Source organism: Canis lupus, chromosome 36, assembly GCF_048164855.1.
Source record: "Canis lupus baileyi chromosome 36, mCanLup2.hap1, whole genome shotgun sequence".
In the NCBI taxonomy this organism is placed as follows: domain Eukaryota; kingdom Metazoa; phylum Chordata; class Mammalia; order Carnivora; family Canidae; genus Canis; species Canis lupus.
In genome coordinates, this window is record NC_132873.1 from 6,058,224 (window position 1) to 6,080,960 (window position 22,737).

Below are 22,737 nucleotides of genomic sequence, written 5' to 3' on the forward strand. Positions count from 1 at the left end.
TGAAGAACAGGCAAGTATCCCCAAACCTTCTAACTTTAATGGTGGTGCTTCTTGCATGACATCACGGGGACAAGGGGCTGATGGGAGAGTTGGGATAAACCACTTTCATAGGCATTGGGCTGCTCTGAGATGAAAGGACAGGACTTGGAAAGGGGATCAATGGTCTAGCTTCATGTTCCTACAACAACCATTTTTTCTCTTCTCTCGAACTATTTGCATTAGGATACAGCTCCTTTCTTATAATAACCTACCCTTGACCCCACTATGTCCCTGTCAGGTATAGTCCTGTTTCTCTGCTCTATTTTGCAGCCAAGATCTGAGTCTTGTGGCTCAGATTTATTTTTTTTAAAGTTTTCTTTTTTAAAGATTTATTTATTTACTTGAGAGAGAGAGAGAGAGAATACATAAGAAGGGGGAAGGGTATAGGGAGAGGGAGAAACAGAATCTTAAGCAGACTTCACCCCTAGTGCAGAACTTGACACAGTGCTCAATCTCACGACCCTGAGATAGTGACCTGAGACAAAATCAAGAGTTGGCCACTCAACCGACTAATCCACCCAGGGCCCCGCCATGAGGCTGGTTCTGTATTTAGTCCATTTTATAGGAGGAAACTGAGGCACAACAGTTTAACTAGAGTTGGAATGTGCATGTAGGGATCTGGCCCCAGGGCTTACCACCTAAGCTAAACCTACTTATTGGTAGTAGGCCCTGGGGCCAGATCCCTAAGTTGCTAAACCTACCACCTAAACCAGCTCCGAATATATTTACCTACTTCTCATGACAGATGCTAATAAATGAAGAAGTTTAGGACTGCTCTCTAAGTCTCTAGCTTTGGGTTTTCTTTCCTCTTGAATCTTTATCTATAGGTACTGGAAGAAAGAGGTCATGGGCACATTCCCATGAATCTTGCTGCCAGTCCTATGGGAATTAGGTTCCCTAGCAACCTGACAGGAGGCTTTCTGGTATAGTGAACAGGGCAATGGATGAAGGACTCAGAGACCAGGGTCCTGCTCTGCTTTTGTCACTTGTAGTTTAAAATCTTTGGCAAGTGTCCAGTCCACCTGCTCTGGGTCTTGAGTTACTCACCTGTCAGAAGGGGATTTCAGTGTATAAGGGGATATTTTAAGTTCCCTTCCACCCAGAAGCATAGGTTTAGGTAGGGCAGTCCAGGGCCACCACTCGCAGATGGGCAGATTTGACACTGCACTGCCTAAGAGGTGCCATTTGCATAGAGTAAGATGTAAATAACATACTTATATGTATATGTCCTAAACTGAATTAGCAGGATCCTTCCATCAACAGTGGGTTTTTGTGCAACCCTGACCTTGGTCCCTGAGAGTTACTATGACATGGAGACTCCTGAGCCTTTCAGGAGCAACCTGAGAGTCATGCTCCTGCATTTTGGCGACTGAATTAGACTCAAGCATGGACTTACAGGGCAGCAGAGTTGACCAAAGTGCCATAGGCAGCTGTGCCGTCTAGTGTAGTAAATCCCTTAGCATAATGCTGGATATCCAAGAAGGTCATCTAGAAACGCTAGCTGGGATTATTACTGTATGGAATAGAGAAGAACATCAGACAGATCACCTCATGGGACTCAAGAGTTTCTGAGCCGGCTTGGCACTGAGCCAGCTTTGATAGGAAGCTGACCCTACTGTTTTTGGTCAGGGGAACATGTCTGACATCAGACTTTGCAAGGCTTTGTTGAGAAATCAGTTGTGTATCTGTCTTCTCCGGGAAGGTGACTTGTGAATGTGCCTGAAGCTGCTGGGGGAGGGGCCTTGAGCTGGGAATGTGACCTCTGTTCCTCTCTCCATTCCCTCCCCACCCCCACATCTGTTCCACCAGGTGGAATGGTCAGAAGGAAGCTGCAATGCAAGGCCACCTTGCTTTGGGCGAGGGGTCAGCAGGAGTTGGGGGTCTTCCTGGAAGCATACAGCATGGAGAGCGAGAAGAAGGAGAACATATACCTGTGAGAGAAAGACTCACCCTCACAAACAGTTCTAATTCCAACAGGGCATCTCTCATCTCTAGTTTGGGCAGCTCTGCCACCATTGCTTCTGGGTGAGTGGGTTTTAAACTTGAGTCTTGATCAGTCTCACCTGGGACTCCAGGTTCCCAGAACCTGCCCTCAGCTACCCTACTCGGTAGGACTGGGGCTCTCACCTTACGTTAACCTTAAGCTGGGGTGGTGAGTTGGACACCTTCCATGTGTCTTCTAGGTTCACTCTCTACCTTTCTTACCCTGCTCCATGCCCTGGGATTCCAACTGAGATGCACCATCTCAACCCATTTCCCTGTCCTCTGGATTCCGAGCCCAGCCAATGGGAACCCTTGGAGGAGATGGTGAAGTGGAAGCTTCAAGTCAAGACATTTATTCCTTCAGCTCTGTCTGAGGTCACTAGGTTTGGTTCCTGCCAAGGAGCCCTCATCATACAGCTTTCTCCCTGGGCTCCCGTAATGGCTCCCTTGCCTTGCCCCTCAGGCCCAGGGCAGTAACAGCTCCCAACTGTTACTGGCCTTGGGGTCCTGCACCACTCCTCATTACTTGCCCCACATCCTTTCCACATGTTGTTAAACTCTTATGAGTTTGAGAAAACGCTCTCCCCTGATGCAGCTCCATATAGTCTGCTATCTGGTTCTGTCAGGGTTCCGATCTCTTCAGGGATTGTCCGTAAAGTTGCCTTTTAGGCGAGGAGTCCATTTTAAACATGGGGCGCTTTTAGAAATACTGCTTTGTAGCCTTGAACGCTCTCTAGTTCTTTTTTGGACCCTCAGCGCTGAAGTCATTTGAAACTAGGGTGACATTTTGCAAAAGCAACTTTACCAGGAAATGAAGGAAAAACAAAACAAAACAAAACAAAATAAAAGATGCTTATTGAGAAAATATAAGGATATAGAAACGTACCCACAAAGCCTAGCCTCCTTGTCTGTAAGGAGGCCAATATGAGTGTTGCCTGGCATGCCCCCTCCATGGGTGGGCAGGCCTCAGTTCTTGCATTTTTGAGAAAATCCCACCCCAATCAAATACACTGAAACAATATAGAAGTGTACGAATTAATCCTGAATATTACTCCACCCTCCAGCTCTCTTTAACTATAACTCCTTTCAACAACTCTGTGTATTTTCTCCCAGATATTTTTCTGAACATTTATAAACCCACATATATTGTTTTTTACACAAGTGGATAGGCCATTTACTATACACTGTCCTACTTTTCCTTTTTCATTAGATATTATTTCTTAAAGATCTTTCCATGTCCACTCATATAACTACCTCATTATTTTTTAGAGATTTTTTTAACAGCTTTATTGGCTATAATTTACCTACTATAAAATTGATCCACTTAAATATACCAGGCAATAACTCAGCAATTTTATAGAGTTGTGCAATTACGACCATAATCCAGATTTAGAATATTTCCATTGTCCCTAAAAGAGGCCTCGTGCTTGTCTGTAATCATTCCTTGCTCTCCTCTCCAACCTACAAGTCACCCGTCCTCTGTCTCTGTAGGTTTGCCTTTCTTTGAGACATTTTATGTCAGTGGAATCATACAACATGTGGTCTTCTGTTCTGGCGTTAGTCTTGTGTTTAAAACCACTGCATTCAATGTATTCCATGGCATGGATGCTCCTTCATAGTTTATTGGGCCCTTTCCCTCTTGTTGAATATTTAGGTTGCTTCTAAGCTTTGAGTTTTATAAATAACACTGTGACAAATATCCTGTATACATTTGTCTACCTATGTGGCTATTTCTATAGGATGGGTTTCTAGAAGTATAATTCCTGGATCAGAAGGTGTGTGTACTTAAATACATATGATCAGATTGCTTTCTCTAAAGGTTGTAACTATTTACCCTACTACAAATCTGGGTGATAATATTGTCTTCTAATTTGGCGGATTTGACCCCAAAACCATAGGAAGTAGTAGCCTCCCCTTGACTCCCTGCAGTTGCTCCTTCAAATGACCAGAATTGTCTCTTTGTTCTTCCGATAACTTTCTTCATTAGTTTTTCCTTTAATTTAATAATTTAAAAGCATTTTTTTATGGTGACTAGGATACATGCTACAGGTTGTAGAAAACTAATGTTTATGCTTTAAGAATAATAATACAACAAATCCCGGGTGCCCATAATCTAGGTAAAGAAAGAGGATATTACCAGTACTCTCAAAAGCCCCAGTGTGTTCCTCCCTGGGAGATTCAAACCCTAAATAAACATTATCCAAACTTTGGCTGTGATCCTTTTTTAGAGTCTGCACGCACCTGTTTGTGTGAAAGATTTTCAATGAGTCAATTTGATTAAGCTGATACAATGTTTCATCAGATTCCCTCCCTTTCTTGCCTAGTTCCACGTTAGTGTCAGCCAGAAGAGACTTGTGTGAGCTTTGGAAAGTGGAACAGAAGCTGCCTTCTTTTTATGTTCTGGAAGGTCAGGGCAAGGCCCCGGATGCTGTTCTATGCTGTCCCTTATTTGCTGGCTCCTCTCGCTAGTGTGGGGCAGCAGCTGAACGGGCCGCACCTCCTCCTCCTGAGCCGGGTGCATTCTGACCTTCATGAGGTTCCAGCTTGTCCCCACTACAGTCTGCTTCATGTGATCTTTCCTTCTTGACTATGTTCTGCCACTTGCAGGTCCCAGCACCAGAAACAAAGACAACAGCCCAACCTAGACTACTTAGCCAGCTCCCACAGTCCCATACAGTCAAATCCCTATAACAAATCTCTCCTCCAAATGGTCCTGCTTTTCTTTTCTTTTTTTTAAAAATTTTAAAAATATTTATTTATTTATTTATTTATTTATTTATTTATTTATTTATTTATTTATGATAGACATAGAGAGAGAGAGAGAGAAAGAGGCAGAGACACAGGAGGAGGGAGAAACATGCTCCATGCCGGGAGCCCGACGCGGGACTCGATCCCGGGACTCCAGGATCGCGCCCTGGGCCAAAGGCAGGCACTAAACCCCTGAGCCACCCAGGGATCCTTTTTTTTCTTTTTTAAACATTTTATTTATTTATTCATGAGGGACAGAGAGAGAATGAGAGAGGCAGAGACATACGCAGAAGGAGAAGCAGGCTCCCTGGGAGGAGCACGATTCAGGACTCAATCCTGGGACCCCGGGATCATGACCTGAGCTGAAGGCAGATGCTCAACCCCTGAGCCACCCAGGGGCCCCAGTCCTGCTTTCCTAATTGAACCCTGTGTGATATGGCATGTGTCCTCAACAGAGACTTTAGTTTTGCTTGTCTTTGAATTTTGTATTGGGCTCCAATCGTCTCTTGTTTTTAGAGAAAGAGTGTGTACCTGTGCGGGTTTGCAAGTGGGGAAGATGGGCAGAGGGAGAGGAAGAGGGAGAGAGCAGAGCCCGTTGTAGGGCTCAATCCCACGTCTTGAGATCATGACCTGAGCTGAAATCAAGAATTGGATACCCAGCCCAGTGAAGCACCCAGGTGCCCCTTCCAACTGTCCCCTTAACTGTCTTAGCTACCAGCTTAGAATAAGGTAACCCCCTCTGAGCTTGCTCTCAAACCTGGGCCCCAAGCTGTTGGCCCTTAACTCCTTCAGATGAATGTAGGCCCTGAAGAAGTGGACCGGTCCCACCTGTATGAGTGGAATGCTCTGAGGGGTTCATATAGATATCTTCCCATCTATTTGTAAGGTGCCTGAAGTGTTACCACTAGAAGAGCAAAATATCTGGAAAAATGAACCACCCTAGGCATTTTTATTCCAGCTCTGCTACTACCCAGCCATGAGATCTTGATCAAGATGCTTTCCTTGGGCCTCAGTGTCCTCATTTGTGTATTGCAAGGGTTGGCGGGGGTGGGAGGGATCCCTATACCTCCTCTGGCTCTGCAATGGCAGGGTGGCGGTTTTCCATGTACGTCAACGTGTGATGAACTTCAATGTGACATGTGCAAACTGGGGGCACGTCCTCGTATCACCCAAGAGACACTGGGGGCTGTCCCTGTTTCGTGAACAAAGGGAGCCCATTCCTGCAGACAACGAGGAGGGATTGTGTTGCAAACTCAGGAGACAGAGAGAGACGATGGAGGGTGTTCATGTAAGAAGGGGAGTGTGTCTCAGAAGCAAGAGGCACCAGCTGAGACTGAGTGGGCAGATCCAGGCAGAAAGGAGCTGGGCCCTGACAGTGGGACTCAGGCCTGGAAACATCGGAGGGAAGGAAGAAATCAACAACTCAAAGACAGGCCCTGGATGTGCCTCCTCCTAGTGATGGCTGGGTTGGTAGGTTAGTTGTGCCAAGACTGTCTTTATGTGAGAGAAGGAGGGAGGAAGGAAGGGAGAGAGAGAATGAGAGAGAGAGAAATATTAACAGAGTTCACGTAAGTGCAACTCAATCTCTGCCTCATTGCTCCTGGGCTTATTTTATTCTCTTATTTTCCTTGGAGAAACGTGCCTCCTCTAGCCCTTGTTATAGGAGCAAAGAGCAGAACCAGAACCAGAGTGAAACTTGGTCTGGCCTCCTCCCACTGACAATAATCTCAGCGAGCCATCTGGCCCATCCGCCCTGCCAGGTCAGAACACCACTGGTCCCTCTGGCAACACTGGGTGTTCCCTCTAGTAAATACACTTTCGCCTGCCTTTCCCACCTGCTGAATCAGAAGCTGTTCTGAAGGCTTGGCCAGAGCAGCTCAGTCAAGCTTGAACCTGAGCTCAGCACAGTGCCTGGCACAGAATGAGCTTGGAACAAGGGATTATTGTGGCCGGATTAATCCTGTTTACATTTTCATGAGCTAGGAGTGGTAGATACCTACCCCTTGAGTCCTCCAGCTCCGAGGTTTGCTCCTGCCTCCCTGGACAGGCCTCCTGTCAGAGCCACAGCAGCTGTCTCTTTGCTTTAGTGGTTGGAGAGTTGTTAACAAGAAGGGGACCAGAACCCAGTAAAGTTTGGGGGCTTTGCAGCTGAATCCCCTCTGCCACTGTACTTCCTCAATAGGCTGCTCAGAGCCCAACCCCCTCCTGTCAAAGCCCCTGCAGGGAAGAGGCCTGTGAACAGGAGCCCTGGGATGGCAGGCCCTTAGTAAATACTGCCCAAGCAATGAGTCAAATCGTTTGTTTTGTGTGGAAATCATTTCCCTATTCTGCAAGGTGTGCTTTTGTCAATCCTGAATGATGGGCTGTGTGTGTGTGTGTGTGTGTGTGTGTGTGAGAGAGAGAGAGAGAGAGAGAGAGAGAGAATTTTGCATGGGAAAGAGAAGAGAGTGAAGACTCAAAGTAGGGGTTGCTGGTTGAGCTCAGCAGAGCTCTCTGATGTCCTGCTCCCCAATCCTGCTGATTTGGTAAACACGTTGAACCTTCTAATCCCACCCTTGACACTGTTGACTATGATTTCACCCAAAGACACAAGAAGCACTAGATGATCCTGGGACCCAGCGGTCCATAATACATGGCCAGTGGTAACAGGCTTGGGCTGGGGATGAAGGAGGTAGAAAGGCTGGGCTCTCTCTCGACTTCAGTCCTTCTCTCTGAGTACTCAATAAACAGCAAAGAGATTTATTTATTGTAAATAAACGTACATTCGGGACCTCTGTTCACCCTTGCCTGACTTCTCTGTAGCAGTTTGGGTGCTTTTTGTGGTAAGTAATGAAATACGCAACTCAAAGTGGCTTACACACAAAAAAAGAAAAAAACAAAAGACATTTAATTATCCCCCCTGAACAAGAAGTTATAGGTAGATGGTTCCACAGTTACTTCAGTTGCTAAAAATTGTCTTTTTTTTTCATTGTACTAGGATACGCGCAACATAAAATTTACCATTTTTACCATCTTTAACTGTACAGTTTAGTGGCATTAAACACATTCACAGTGTTGTACAGTGATCACCCCTATCCATCTCCAGAAACTTTTCATCGCCCCCAGCTGAATTGTGCACCCATTAAACAATTACTTCCCATTTCCCCCCTCTGTCCAGTCCCTGGGAGCCACTGTTTTACTTCTTGTCTCTATGAACTTGACTATCGGAGGTACTTCAAGTAAGTGTAATCATACACTATTTTTTTTCTGGCTTCTTTCACTTGATATACTGTTTTCAGGGTTTATTCATCCATCCATCCATCCAGAATTTCATTCATTTTTAAGACTGAACAATATTCCATTGTATGTATATCCCACATTTTGTTTGTTCATCATCCTTTGATGGACATTGGGTTGTTTTCACCTGTTGGCAATTGTGAATAATGCTGCTATAAACATTAGTGTACCAACATCCCTTTGAGTCTCTGCTTTCAGTTTTTTTTGGAATATACTTAGACATGGAATTTCTGGAATCATATAGTAATTCTATGTTTAATCTTTTGAGACATTGTTTTCCATGGTGGCTGCACCATTTTACATTTCCACCAAGAGTGCACAAGGGTCCCACCACGTTTTCCATAATGTTACTGACACTTGTTATTATCTGTCTTTATTGTTGTTGAATTGTAGCAATTCTTTGTATATTGTGGATTGTAAACTGTATAAAATATATGATTTACAAATATTTTCTCCCATTCTGTGATTTTCCTTTCCACTCTGTTGATAGTGTCCTTTGATGCACAAAAGGTTTGACTTTCATGAAATCCAGTTCTCTGTTTATTCTTTGCTTGGTGTCATATCCAAGGAATCGTTGCCAAATCAATGTTATAAAACTTTTCTTCTACATTTCTATTAAAAGTTTTATAGTTAAAGTTCTCATGTGTAGGTCTTTGACCCATTTTGAGTTAACTGTTGTGTAAGGAAAGGGACCAAGTTCGTTCCTGTGTGTGTGGATAGCTACTTTGCCCAACACCATTTGTTGAACGACTATCCTCTCCCTATTGAATAATCTTGGTGCCCCTTGTTGAAAATCATTTGACCATTTATGCTTAGGTTTCCTTCTGGGCTCTTTGTCCTCATCCACTCCATCTGCCTCAGTGTGTTGAGCACACTTGTTACTTCTCTGTCACATCGTATCCTACAACCATATTCAAAGGCAAGAATGAACCAAGGATGTGTGTGTGTGTGTGTGTGTGTTTGTATGCGTTTCTCTTTTCAATCAGGAGTATTTCCCAGGAGTCCCTGGCCCCAGTAGACTTCCTCTTAAGCAATGGTGTGCTGAAGCCAGTTTGTACCTGCTTGTGAAAGCAGCTCATTACATTTCCTAGATTTTTGTGAGCTGGTTGCCAAACACTTGAAAACCCTTGAAATCACCGTGGTGGGGGCATTTACACCAGGCCACCTGGCAAATGCTACAGACCAAGATTTCTTTCCCCCAGTAGAGTGGTTTCCCAGCACACCATTGTCCTGAAAGTTCAGCAGTCAGAAGTGAATGACAGGGCCACTCCTAGCTTAAGGGAGTCTTTAGAAGTGAGTACCTGTCCTTTTCAGCCTCTCTCAAGGGAGGAGGGCTTTGCTGGCAAGCAAGAAAGGGAGAGTTGGGGCAGCTACTAATGTCGCTTGCCACTAAAGGCTCCCAATGGTAGGAACTTTCTGGTGTCATTTAAAAGGATATCTTTTAAACATCTTTAGCTGCCTCAGAGAACAGAGTGCTGTGGGCTCAGTGAGCTCTAGCAGCTGACACTGTAGCTATAGTAAGGGGTGGGGCAGCAGGGCAGGCTCCCTAAACCATACAATGGGCCTGAAAAGGACGTGGCCCCAGCAACTCCCTGGAACCACAGCTGGGAGCTGCCTTGACACAGAGACTGTGAACAGCCAGTGGACATGAGGTTTGGAACGGGATGCTGATGGCGAGGGAGAGCCCTGAGGGACTGCAACCGGGGCAGGGGGTGCTTAGAAAGTAGTAGAAGTGTTCGCTGAAGAAGAGCCAACAAAGGAAGGCCTGCTGTCCTTGGGCAGGTACTCTTTGCTGATGAGCCCATGGAAGGCCATGATCTTGAGGAGTCCATGGCGAAACTTCTGGCCAATGAAGGCATAGATGAGGGGATTAAGGCAGCTGTGGAAGAAGCCCAGAATCTCGGTGGCATCCAGGGCACGGCCAATGTCATTGCGGCGCTGACAGGTCTCCTTAATGGCCTGGAGCCTCATGAGGGTGTCTGCGACCAGGACCAGGTTGTAGGGCAGCCAGCAGAGCAGGAAGACGAGCACGACAGCAAAGATGACCCGCATGGCCCGGTGCTTCTGCCCCATGTGGGCCTCAAACAGCGTGCGCAGGGTGAGCCCATAGCAGAACAGCATGATCATCAGGGGCACGATGAAGCCAAAGGTCTGGGGCAGGGCCCGCATCACTATCCGCAATTTTGTTGTATTGGCACCCATGTCCTCGTAGCAGACTGGGCTGGAGTAGGGGGGATTGATGGCCCTGCGGAAGACGAAGATGGGCAGGGACAGGATGAGGGACAGGGCCCAGATGCCTAAGCATATGAACTTGACCCAGTGCCTCTTCTGGGTCAGCGTGCGTGTGGCATGGACAATGGCCAGGTAGCGGTCCATGCTGATGCAGGCCAGCAGCAGGATGCTGCTGTAGAAGTTGACTTCCTTCAGGAGCGAGACGATCTTGCACAGGGGTGTGCCAAAGATCCAACCCTTTACCTTGGAGACAGCCCAGATAGGCAAGGTCAAGGCGAAGAGCAGGTCAGCTATGGCCAGGTTCAGCAGATAGACGTCGGTGACAGAGTGACTGACCCGACTGTATAAGACAACCATTATGACTAGGGAGTTTCCCAGCAGGTTCAGCACAAAGACCAGGACATAGATGACAACCACAGCATACTTGTTGATGTCCAGAGATTCTGGCCTGCATGGGGCAGAGTCTGCTGGAATTATGGGCATCTCCGTGTTGTAAGTATAATTATCAATATCACCGAAGAGATCCTCCAGGCTGTAATTATCCCAGTTAATGTATTCCATATTGGAGGGAAGCTTAAATCCTGGCCTAGAGAAGAGAGATGAGAGTTACTGCACAATAACGTCTCCCCAGATTCTAGCCTGTTGGTCCATGAACCTCAGACGGGATCCTCTGCCTTGCTTATGTGTTACATGGAAGCAACTTTCACATTAGGAGATGGTCGTGGCTCTAGATTATGAGCCATATTTAGGGATAAATGGTGCACTACACGAAGCACACAGTTCCCTTCAAAGCCAGAGGGGTTCTGAGCACTTTCCATGACATCACCATCCCCTGAAACATTGTTGAAACCTCCCTTCAAGCAATCTCTACAGAACATGTCTTGGGTTCTTCAGTGGTAAACATCTCTGGCTGTTGAGGCTGAATTTAATGTCAGAAATATGAGGTGCTATTCAGTTCTTGATGTGGGGGATTAAGCAGGCAATCAATTGGGTTTGACTGCTAGAAAAAGATCGAGGCTTAACCACAAAGCTGAAGGGGGAGTCCCTTTTTCCAACTTTCTGAAAGTCATAAAGAAGTATGTGGGAAGACAGATTGAGCGGTAACAGCATAGAGGTATAGGATACCCGAGCAAGAAGAGAGCTTACTTACAGCCCAGCATTTTTCTTTCAGGATGCAGGAGACCCACTGCGGGAATATTTGTGCAGTTTGAAAAAAATATTTTAAAAATCCTAAGCAGGTGGCTGACTGATTCCTCAAGTGCATAGAAATATAATGGACTGTGTTGGGACCTTGGAGCGGCCACGTCCTGCCATGAGGAGGTGAGCATAGAAAGCCAGTGTGCTTCCAGCCCTAGGAGGAGAGGCAGCAGGAAGCAGAGAAGACAGGGGGAGAAACCCTACCCTTGTTTTAGTGGCTTTTCAGTTCTGGTGGGGACACTTTCTGCCCTGCCAGTGAGTGCCTTCATCCATCCCTGACTCCCCAGGACCTCCAGGCTACCCCCAGGTAGACCCACTTCTGTTGGCTTTGCCCTCGTTATGGGGATAGCCCAAAGGCTGCTTCTGGGGAAGCTGCTGTCACTCTAAAATATTAACTAAGTTTCCAAAGAGGAAGTAAATTAAGGTAAACCAGATTGGTTCCTTTTGAACCACAAGATATGTCACCATCGTGCCATTTCTTTATAACAAGGTATGACCATCCTGGGACCCTATGCCAGTCTGTAACCCACCTCAACATGGAGCTAGTGTTAAAGAGAAAAATATAAAGTAAAACAGTTCCAGATTACTTCAACACTCTATGATAAGATCATTGTCACAAACCAAGATGGACAGTAATGATGTTGACAGGGATGTGGAGCATCGGACCCCTCATCCACCATGAGTGTGGATGTAACAAGGTGCAGCTACTACTTTGGAGAACAGTTTGGCAGTTGTTCAGAAAGTTAAACATAGTTACTAATGACCCAGCAATTTCACTTCTAGATATGTATGCAAGAGAATTGAAAACCTACGTCCACACGAAAGCTTGTACACAAATGTTCATAGCAGCATCATAGTCAAAAAGTGGAAACAATGCAAATGTGCATCAACCAATAAATGAATAAACAAATGGGATCCCTGTGTGGCGCAGCGGTTTGGCGCCTGCCTTTGGCCCAGGGCGCGATCCTGGAGACCCAGGATCAAATCCCACGTCGGGCTCCCGGTGCATGGAGCCTGCTTCTCCCTCTGCCTGTGTCTCTGCCTCTCTCTCTCTCACTGTGTGCCTATCATAAATAAATAAAAAAAAAAAAAAATAGAGGTATGCACCCACAATGGACTATTCAACCAACAAAAGGAACGAAGTACTGATATATGCCATAACGAGGATGAACCTTGAAAACATTCTTTCAAGGAAAAAAAAAGCCAGACATAAAAGCCTTCATCCTGGGGTGCCTGGGTGGCTCAGTGGTTGAGCGGCTGCCTTTGGCTTAGGTCAAGATCCCGGGGTCCTGGGATCGACTCCTGCCTCAGGGTCCCCCCATGGGGAGCTTGCTTCTCCCTCTGCCTGTGACTCTGCCTCTCTCTCTGTGTATCTCTCGTGAATAAATAAATAAAATCTTTAAAAATACAGATAGTAAACAACCAACATCAACAACAAAACTCCTGAGAAGCTTTTCTCTTTAGCAGAAGAAAGTCTGTCACTGTTGATGACATATAGCAAAGAAGAAAGCGGAGTCCACTTAGGAGAAACTGTGAAAGTAATGGCCTTTCCCCTAGAGGGTTGGAACCCTTAGTCTAGGTGATGGGGGCCAGTTAAATCAGCTTCTCAGCCCGTAGGGACCACAGATAGAGCAGACTCCATCAGTCTGTGAATCTAGAAAGATCTGTTTCGGGGGTGGGGTTGGGTGGGGAAGGGGGGAACCCTGTCTAGCCAGGAGGATAAGGCGATGGTGGGAGAGGCTGTAGTACAACTGGCTCAGCCAGTGTTGTTGGTAAGACCTGCGACAAGTCACTAGTTCTGCAGTCCCATGGTCAAGAGGATGTTTATCCCAGGGTTATGTCCAGTGAAGTTACAAGGTCAAGGGCGGGTCGCCTCTGGGAACAGATGATCAGAGATGCTCTCAAGGGAAGAAATGATCTAAAAGAAGGCTCACTTTTGAGAGCGGGTGCAGAGCATGATGGGACAGAGAGCTTGTGACCAAAGAGAGGAGAACCCCATTGGTATGAGCAATGACCACGGGAAGGCGAGGCTGGGGTGGCGGCCGAAACTGCCCTATCAGCAGACAGCAGCAGCTGTGATACTTCCCTGAAAAGCTCTAGTCCTGGATAATCTAGTGCTCAGCTATGAAGTACATGGGCACGAAGCATCAGCTTGAGGGTCCAGCGGGAGACCCTGCAAGTCAGGGCAGGAGGTAGAGAAGTCAGGAAAGAGAAACGGGCCAGGGCAGTGACCTCTAACCCCCAGGAGGGGACAATGTTTTGTGGATGCTCGTTGGTTCCTCAGTTTACCAATCTCTATGGAGGACATGTTGATAGTGAAAGGGAGAAACTAAGGGAAGGGAGTTGACATATCTGAGGTCAGCTTTGTACTCCTAGGTACATGACCTCCCTGGAGGGTTACAGGTGGGTATGAGTAGCCTCCATTCACAGGTGAGAGGACAGGCACAGAGAGGCTCAGAAACCAGCCCCTGGTCACACAGTTTGCGAATGCTGCGGTCAGGATTCCATGTGGGTGTGGACGGCTCCACAGGCTACTTCCACTCTACAGACAGAGCTGCTTCGAAAAAAAAAATCACACCTCGTGTGTGAAATGTATTTGTAAGCTGAAGTTTTCGAGAGCTCAAGAAGTCAGGCTGTATACAATCTATTCCTATCATTTGATGTTTTGTGCATTGCTCTCTTAGCTTTTCTGTAGGCCCAGAATGAAAGAAACGGCCCTTGTAGGAGTGATAAGCCAAACACCCTTGCGCTGGCTGACTCCTATGGACCCCCCTGGTCATGGTCTTGGTGAGCAAGTGGGAGATTCCCTCATTGAGTGAAATGGCCAGACCCTTACTGACTCACGGCCGCTCAGAAACTCCATGCATGGGATGCTTCTAATTTAATTTTATGAAAATGCTGTACCATTATCTGTAGAACGGAGACATTTACAAGATCCCAAACACTGAAGTCAATCTTTTCCACAGCAATAAAAAGTGCAGTCATTTTAATACACTTCTAGCATTCTTTCTTTCTATAAATATCACCCACGCATATTTGCATTTCATAGAGGGGAGGAGGGACTAGGCAATGTCTGGCCCTTCCTCAGTCCCCATCCGAGCCAAACAAAGCAGGATAGCTGGTGGAATCAGGAAGGGAAGGGGGTGGGCAGAAAGTTGCCCCGAGTGGTTGTCAGAGAGAAGGGTAGGGAAGAGGGGCAGAGGCTCTCCCTTCAGGGTAGAGAGGTCTCAAGAGGAATGAAGCCCACCCCAGGATGGGGAGAGATGTCTGGGATAAATGGATGCTGGGTGTTAAGGGAGACAGAAAACAAGAGATATTCTGGAAGGTGAGAAGGGCAGATGTTCCAGGACTTACCAGGAGTCTGGGCCTTTCACCTGTAGGACTCGCCCAGGAGAGCAGATGTGCCTGACTGACAGGGTGGTGGTGGTGAGAATAGAGTGGAGGAAGTGAGCGGTGGATTAGATTGCTTAATTCTGGGGTGGAGTCCTGAGGGTGCTGGATGTTTTTGATAGCTTGAATAATTAATTCCCGGGTCAGTTTTTGGATCACCAGTCATGTGATGGACTGGGAGAGTTCCCCATGGGTTAGAGACCTGCGCTGTTTTCTAGCCAATCTTTCCATTTCACAGATGAACAGACTGTGTGGCCCCCACAAAAGGCAGTGGTTTGCCCAGGATGGCATGGATTTCTCTCGTCTTTGCCCTGGTCTCAGCAGCCCCTGGCTCTCAGCTGCCTTGTCTGAGTCTCCCCTCACTCCAGCTGCCTTGGGCTGCTCCCCTGCTCCGAAGCCGGCAGCTCTCCTGCTCTTGAACATCTCCGTCCAGGAGAGCAGCTCAGCAAGACTGACAAGAGATGGAACTGGGCCTAATGCCTCCTTCCTGTCCCCACCCCCTTCACTCTTAAACCTCACAGATTGCTTCTCCGGGTCACATCCCTTTGAGAACACCACCACCACCACCACCACCCGCCCAGGGGCTGCACTCACTTCTCTCATCTTTCACTTCCCTGCCCAGCCACCTGCTCTGACCAGGAGTCCCTCTGAGGTCACTTCTCTTCTTCCTTGGCTTGTACCCTTGGGCTCCGGGCTGCAGAGGCTGCTGCCTTTGGAGCCAAGACCATCTAATTTGGAAAGAAAGCCTTTTGGGAAAAATTCGCATCTTATCCAAATCCAAACATATTTTCAAAAGCAGTGTTGAGTGACGTTAAGAGTATATTTTTGTCACATTTGCTAATGATGACAGGGGAAAGGATAAACGCAGGCAGGACAGTGAACACTGATGCCCAAGCCCCCACCCTAGCGAACAATGCCTCCACTCACCCCCTCCCTGCCTCTGGCTCCGCCTTGCTCTCCAGGGCCTGCAGAGTGCTCCAAGCCCGCACAGGCTCAGCCAGGCTGCTGATCCCTAGGAAAGAACCTTGGAGTCCAACTGTTGAACAAACATTCTTGGTCACTTCTCTCTTTCCCGTGCTGGAGAAGAATGCAGTGACTCCTGGCCAGGCGCGGCTAAAACCAGACCGGAGCCTCGTTATATTTAGAGAGAGGAGCATGAAAGCAGCGGTCAAGGACTCTGCTAGCCCAGCCACTCTGGGCAGGTGACTTTCCCTTCCTGAGTCTCAGTTTACTCATCTGTGAAATGAGGTCAATGATAGCCTCTAACTCGTCAGGTTGTGCTGAGGATTGAATGAGGGATTACCTGGAAAGCCCTTAAGACATACAGCAGGCGTGACATTAGCATTTATTGTCGTGATCTTCATTACTGATATTGTTTATCAATTAGTGCCACCATGTGCCTCCTACTGCAAACCCCCCTCCCCCCCCCCCCCCCCCCCCCGCCAAAGGAAGGAAAAGCAGCGGGTCTGCTTTCTTTTCTTTTTTTTTTTTTTGGGTCTGCTTTCTAAGCTGACTTCGATGTGCATCTGTATCTGCTCTGGCCTAAATAACAACGGTCACATTAGCTGTAAAGCTGGGTGCCTACCAGGGTCCAGCTTCTGGGAAAAGTGCTTTTTCAGAATTTGTACATATAGGGGCACCTGGCTGTCTCAGTGGGTGGAGCATGCAACTCTTGATCTTGGGGTTGTGAGTTCGAGCCCCACGTTGGGTACAGAGATGACAAAAAGAAAATCTTAAGAAAGAGAATCCATACATATTTAATCCTCACAAAAAGTCGTGAGGTATGCACTTTCTGGGTGAGGAAACCGAACCCTGGGAGTTAGGCAACCTCATCAGAGTGACACAGGGAACTGGGTTTCAGTTTTTAAGAGATGTTTTTACCTGACCTCAGATCCTGTATTCTGTTCATTGTAGCAAGGGGCTGGATCCCAGCCTCGGCTTTCTGAGCTCGGTTAGGAACCCCTCTATCCCAGACAATGGAATTAAAGGTGTAGAAAGGGAAGCTCAGATCTGACATGTCCCCGCCGGCCCGCTTCTTGATTTTTTGTTAGGTTGATTTCATCTCCCCTGCACCCACCACCTACATATGGATAGTGGGGTGAATAGAGAACCGGCTGGTTCTTCTGTTGATGGCAGGATGAGCTCAGACTACTCAATTCTCTCTGGACCTTTCTATTGGAAATGAGGCAGTTGCTCTAGATCTGTACTGTCCAGTAGGATAGCTACGAGACATACGTAGCTACTTAAATTTAGTGAAAATAGAACCAAAAATGTAGTTCCTCAGATCTACCAGCCACCTTTCAAGTGTTCAAGAGCCACCTGTGACTATTGGCTGCCATATCTATAGGGCAGTGCAGATGGAGAGCACTCCCAGTATTATAGAAAGTTCTTTCGTGTCATGTTGTCTAGGCGAAGGTTTCGTTCCCTTTAGCGCTAAGTTTCTGCAATTCATCACCTCAGTTCTCAGGGAACTCAGAGAGGAGACTGAAGTTGCAAAGTCACTTCCATCAGACATGTGTCCCTGGTGGCCCCGAGACGGAACAGCTCACTTACCTGCTATTTGACGTTCCAGTTGCTGCGGTGGTTGGCGTGGCCACTGATACCTCCTCTGTGGCTTGGGGCTTGGGAGCAGTCAGGGCTGTTGGGTGGGGGAAAAAGCAAAACAGACTTTATAGGGAAATGTCTGACCTGGGGTTGCCAGGGTGAATTCCTGGAGGCCCACCCGGGGAGGTGTTCCCTCCGAGGAGCAATGAGGTCTGTCCTGGGACTCTGACTCCAGGCCAAGGATCCCCCTGGAGATTCTGTGATGAGCACTGGGGTTTTTCACACCTACCTGTCTAATGGCTGCTGGAGGAGGCTGCCAGTCTGAAGGTGGAGGTGTGCTTGGTCCACCTCTGTCTCCTAGCATTTTGAACCTGCTCCTCTTTCTTTACAAGAAAGATACAGGCAACCGCAGCCCCCGGTAAACGACTTGCCTGCACTTGTTGCACACTTTCTTCCTTCCTTCTAGGGTCAGCGTGAGAAATGTCCCTCCTCTTTCCGGTGAATTCCGGCACTGGCTGTGGGACACATTGCCTCTCAGAGCCTCGAGGGTCTTGCCTCCTGGCCCTTCAGCCCCATCCACTGTCTCTTCTTCTGAGCCTGCTCATGTCTTTCCCACCTCCTTCTGCTGTAGGACCCCTCCAGCTACTACTCCCCCTGCGCCCTCCTCACGGGTGGGCTTCTGGAGAGAGCACCTGCTTCCACTTTGTCACCTCTTGTTCACACCTCAGCCCCCTGTAGCTAGCTCTGCTCAAACAGCTCTCACCAACAACGACCTCAGGCCGCGACCTCCAATAAGCCCTTTTCTTAAATAAAGCGGTTTTAATGTTATAAAAACAAAGCATGCATATTGTAAAGGACAGAGGCACCGCAAAAACACCTAAAGTCAAACTGGAAGGACCCCTTTCCATCCTTAGATTCACATGTTATCTCATGTCTGTCTTCCCAGAATTTCTCCCAGGCATACACCAACATGTTTTCCTTCCTTCTTCCCCTAAAACAAATGACATTTAACTAGTTGTATCATTCTGCACCTCACACGCTGTTAGGGACCTATTGTACATCGGTGCATATAAAGCATCGATGTACAATCTTACCCTTATCTTACCCTTTTCAATAACCCGACGTATCGTGATAAATTTGATAATGACCTCATGGATGAATATTTAAGTCTTGTTACAAGCTTCTTTGGACGTAGGTCTTTGGGGACTTGTATAATTGTGTAGCTGAAGTATCATTTTGCTGGGTCATATCTGTGCACATTTAAATGTTAATAAGGCTGTACCAGCTTCTGGTGACTACGCTTACGGTGGTGAGCATGGATGGCATAATGTACAGAATTGGCAAATCACTGTGTTGTGTACCTGAACTTAATATAACATTGTGTTTTGACTGTACTTCAATTAAAAAAGAAGACTGTATCAACTTCTCCTTCCGTTGGGGTTAATAAAAGGGCCTGTTACCCTATCTACTCATATTATCTCACATTTGTTAGTTATGTTAAAGTATTTCTTCCCAACCTGCTGTATGCCTCGTAACTACTGTATTTATGGGGAAATGGTTATTGTTCAAAGTCTCATTTGACCTCTGCAGCAGTTAATTCCACTGACCTCATTCTCTTCTTCCTTTTTTTAAAAATATATTTTTAAAGATTTTATTTACTTATTCATGAGAGACACAGACACACACAGACACACACACACACACACACAGAGATAGAGAGAGAGGCAGAGACACAGGCAGACACAGGCATGTCACGCAGGGAGCCTGACATGGGACTCCATCCCAGGACCGCAGGATCATGCCCTGGGCTGAAAGCTGCGCTAAACCGCTGAAGCACCCAGGATCCCCTAAAAAATATTTTATTTATTTGTTCATGAGAGACATAGAGAGAGAGAGGCAAAGATACAGGCAGAGGGAGAAGCAGACTCCCTATGGGGGGATCCAATGCAGGACTCGATCCCAGGACCTCAGGATCCCGTTCTGAGCCAAAGGCAGACGCTCAACCACTGAGCCACCCAGGCATCCCCTCATTCTCTTCTTATTTCTCCTAAGACTTAATCTCTTTTTGTGGCTTTAGTTCTCTATTTGTTTCTCAAATCTGGATGTTTCTGGTGGCTCTGCCTTGGTCTTCCCCCCTCCCTGCCCTCCCACCTGTCCCCTTGGCTTCAGCGACCACCCAATCAGTGCCAAGGTCCCCCACACCTTCTGCGTCTAACTTCCCTCCTAAACTCTCTGAAGCTCAAGCTCGTCATGCAGCCACCTCTTGGCGTTTCCCCTGAGGTCCCACAGGTGCTGCAAGCTCAGTTGGTAGAAAACCAGTCTTTTGGAATTCTGGCCCCACCCTCCCAGCCGGGCATCTGCCCAACCGGAAACCGCCTGCCCCTCACACACCCCTGGCACAAGGCTATCTCCTTAGCATCTCTCTTAATCATCTCTTCCTCACCGTCTTCACTGATAGTGTGAGGCAGCACTTTATTCTCTCCTGCCTAAACTTCTGCAATGTGCGCGCCAGAGCTGTGGATTCCAGAGCTGGCTTGCAGAGCGTGGGCAAGTCCTTCAGTCTCAAGGGGTCTCCGTTTCAGCATCTGTAAGATGGGGCTAATGAAGCACCTACTACATAGTGTTGTCATGTGGATTAAATGAGCCTATATTTAAAGTTTTTTATTTGAGAGCGAGAGCGAGCAAGAGAGAGAGCCCAAGCAGAAGGGAGGAGCAGAGGGCAGAGGGAGAAGCAGATTCTCTGCTGAGCTGGGAGCCCAACGTAGGGCTCATGGGAGCCCTGGGATCATGACCCAAGCCCAAGGCAGACGCTTAACCGACTGAGCCCCCCGGGTGTCCCTAAATGAGTATATTTATTAAGCACTTAGAATGGTATCGGGCACTGTCTGCTACTGCTGTTAGTATCACCACCACCACCACCACAACTATTCTCCTAACTGATCTCTGCCTCAAGTCTTCCCCCTCAAACCATCCTCTACTCCGCTTCTGGGACAAACTTCCCAAAGTATGCTCTTTTCCATTTATTTATTTATTTATTTATTTATTTATTTATTTTTAAAAGATTTTACTTATTTATTCTTGAGAGACACACACACATACACACACACACAGAGGCAGAGACACAGGCAGAGGGAGAAGCAGGCTCCATTCCATGCAGGGAGCCCGACGTGGGACTCGATCGTGAGACTCGATCCCGGGTCTCCAGGATCACACCCTGGGCTGAAGGCAGGTGCTAAACCGCTGAGCCGCCCAGGGATCCCCTCTTTTCCTTTTAAAACTCTATGAGGACCCACCTTGCCCTCAGAAAGAGTCAGTCTCCTGACCTGGGTACCTGGTGCCTCTGCATCTGATCTCGTGTTCATCTCCAGCCTTGTTTCAGGCCACACCCCCAGGACCCCTTAACTACAGGCCACAGAGAACTACTTGCAGTTCCCAAAGAGCTATTTGGTGGCCCCCCCAACCCCAGAGCTTGGCATACATTTCTCTTCCTCTTGGAACACCCTCCCCTGTATTTTTTGGTCTGGCCAACTCTCCTCTTTCCTTTAAGATTCAGCGGGGTCAGGGCCTCCATGGACTGCAGCCCTCTCTCTGTGCTGTCCACACCCCGGGGACTTATCTCTATTGTGGCTTCAGTTACAGGATTTGTAATCATCTGGCTGCTCCCTCCTCCCCACTGTGAGGTTCTCAAAAGTAGGGATTTTATATCTTTTATATATATCAAAAAATATTTAAATAAATATAAATAGATGATATATAAAAATAAAAATAATACATATAAACATATGACAAATATATCATAAAATCTCTGTATCCCCAAATTGATCACAGTGTGTGGCATCTCCTGGGTGCTTCATATAATTCTTTTGAGCACTAAATGAGTTGCCAAAGTGGGGGAGCTGGTGTACATTGGAGGATCTGAGTGACATCCGATTTCCCAGGGCATCCCCAGCTGTGTGTACGAACGAGGTCGCATCAAGAGCAGTGACCAAAGTTGCACCGGCTTAGACTCTCCATGCTCATGCAGGGCATCATCCTCCCATGAAATTCTCCCAGGGATTTGAGGGAGTCTGTTGGGAGTGTCTCCCAGGCATTCCTCTTGGTGCTGCTGTGCTAGACAGGCGCCCTGGAGTCACTGCTGAACGACTGGCGCCCTCGCGTTGCTGGGGGTGGCCTGTGGTGACTGGGGAGCCTTTGGCCAGAGCATCCCTAATCTTCCAGTGTCTCTGTGGAGCTTTGGTGCTCTTCCTTGGACTTGCTGGGGACTCTTTGGGGGGCAGTGTTGAACCAGTCTAGAGCCTGGTTGTCAGCAATGTCCTTCCATCCCTCCTGAATGGAGAGGAGGTCAAGCTCCTCCATTCCTGGCCCCTGATCTTTCTTTCTTTCTTTCTTTCTTTCTTTCTTTCTTTCTTTCTTTCTTTCTTTCTTTCTTTCTTTCTTTCTTTCTTTTTCTTTCTTCCTTCCTTCCTTCCTTCCTTCCTTCCTTCCTTCCTGTCTTCTTTCAGATTTTATTTATTTAATTGAGAGATAGAGAGCATGAGTGGGGTGGGGAGGGGCAGAGGGAGAGGGAGAAGCCGACTCTCCGCTGAGCAGGGAGCCTGATGCGGGGTTTGATCCCAGGACCCTAATATCATGACCTGAGCCAAAAGCAGATGCTTAGCCATCTGAGCCACCTGGGCACCACCCCCCGCCCCGATTTCCTTCTGATAAGTTCTTTTCCAGGAGCATCTTGCCTCCTCTTTGAACATTGGCTTTTGCTCGGTCTCCTCTCTCCCATCAGCTCTTCGGGCGGACCTGAACTCTACTCTGGAGTTGCACTAGAATATGAGGTCTTCCACTATAACGAGAACCTTGCCCTGATAAAAGTTTCTGAGCAACTCTGACCCTCGAGAAGGGACTGCTGTCTTTTAGGGTAGGGGTGATTCTATTGTCCTGATTGCTCCAGGGCCCCAGCCCTGCCCCCCTCCACTCCCTCCATTCCCTGCCCCTCACCTTGTTGCAGCCTTTGCTAAGGAGAAGTTCTCACCAGCTCTCCAGGGCAGGAACTGCTGTTGCAAAACTCTTGCTCCATGCAATGGTAATGGGATGCAACTCTGGGTGGCCCTGACCCCAGGAGGCGGTCCACAGGCGCTGGTCAGAGCCACAGGGTTGCCCAACTGCTACAGAGGCTCTGGCAGACTGTGTGAGGCAGAGGGGATGGAGATAACAGCACAAATGCCTGTTTGGGGCCTCAAAGTCTGCCCTGGAGCTCAGATAGGGCAGCTAATCCCCTTGATATAGAGTGGGGCCCACGCTTCTTTGGAAACAGTATTCTCAGAAGCACCACAGTTG

General features: G+C 47.6%; 1 protein-coding gene across 5 annotated transcripts; it reads right to left on the reverse strand.

Annotated features, from left to right (window-relative positions):
* Positions 1-7,635: 7,635 nt before the first annotated feature.
* On the reverse strand, positions 7,636-22,478 carry LOC140625312 (C-X-C chemokine receptor type 2). 5 transcript variants are annotated; one of them, XM_072812591.1, is made up of 4 exons: positions 22,399-22,478; positions 17,419-17,503; positions 15,793-15,978; positions 7,636-10,864 (listed from the first exon to the last, which is right to left on the reverse strand). In XM_072812591.1, exon 4 carries the CDS (start codon positions 10,837-10,839, stop codon positions 9,763-9,765), a length of 1,077 nt encoding a protein of 358 aa, XP_072668692.1. In that variant the 5' UTR covers positions 10,840-10,864; positions 15,793-15,978; positions 17,419-17,503; positions 22,399-22,478; the 3' UTR covers positions 7,636-9,762. The 5 variants fall into 5 exon arrangements, with proteins under 5 accessions (XP_072668692.1, XP_072668691.1, XP_072668690.1 ...); XM_072812590.1 differs by lacking the exon at positions 22,399-22,478 and adding an exon at positions 17,699-17,968; XM_072812589.1 differs by lacking the exon at positions 15,793-15,978 and having other exon boundaries at positions 22,399-22,477.
* Positions 22,479-22,737: the final 259 nt, after the last annotated feature.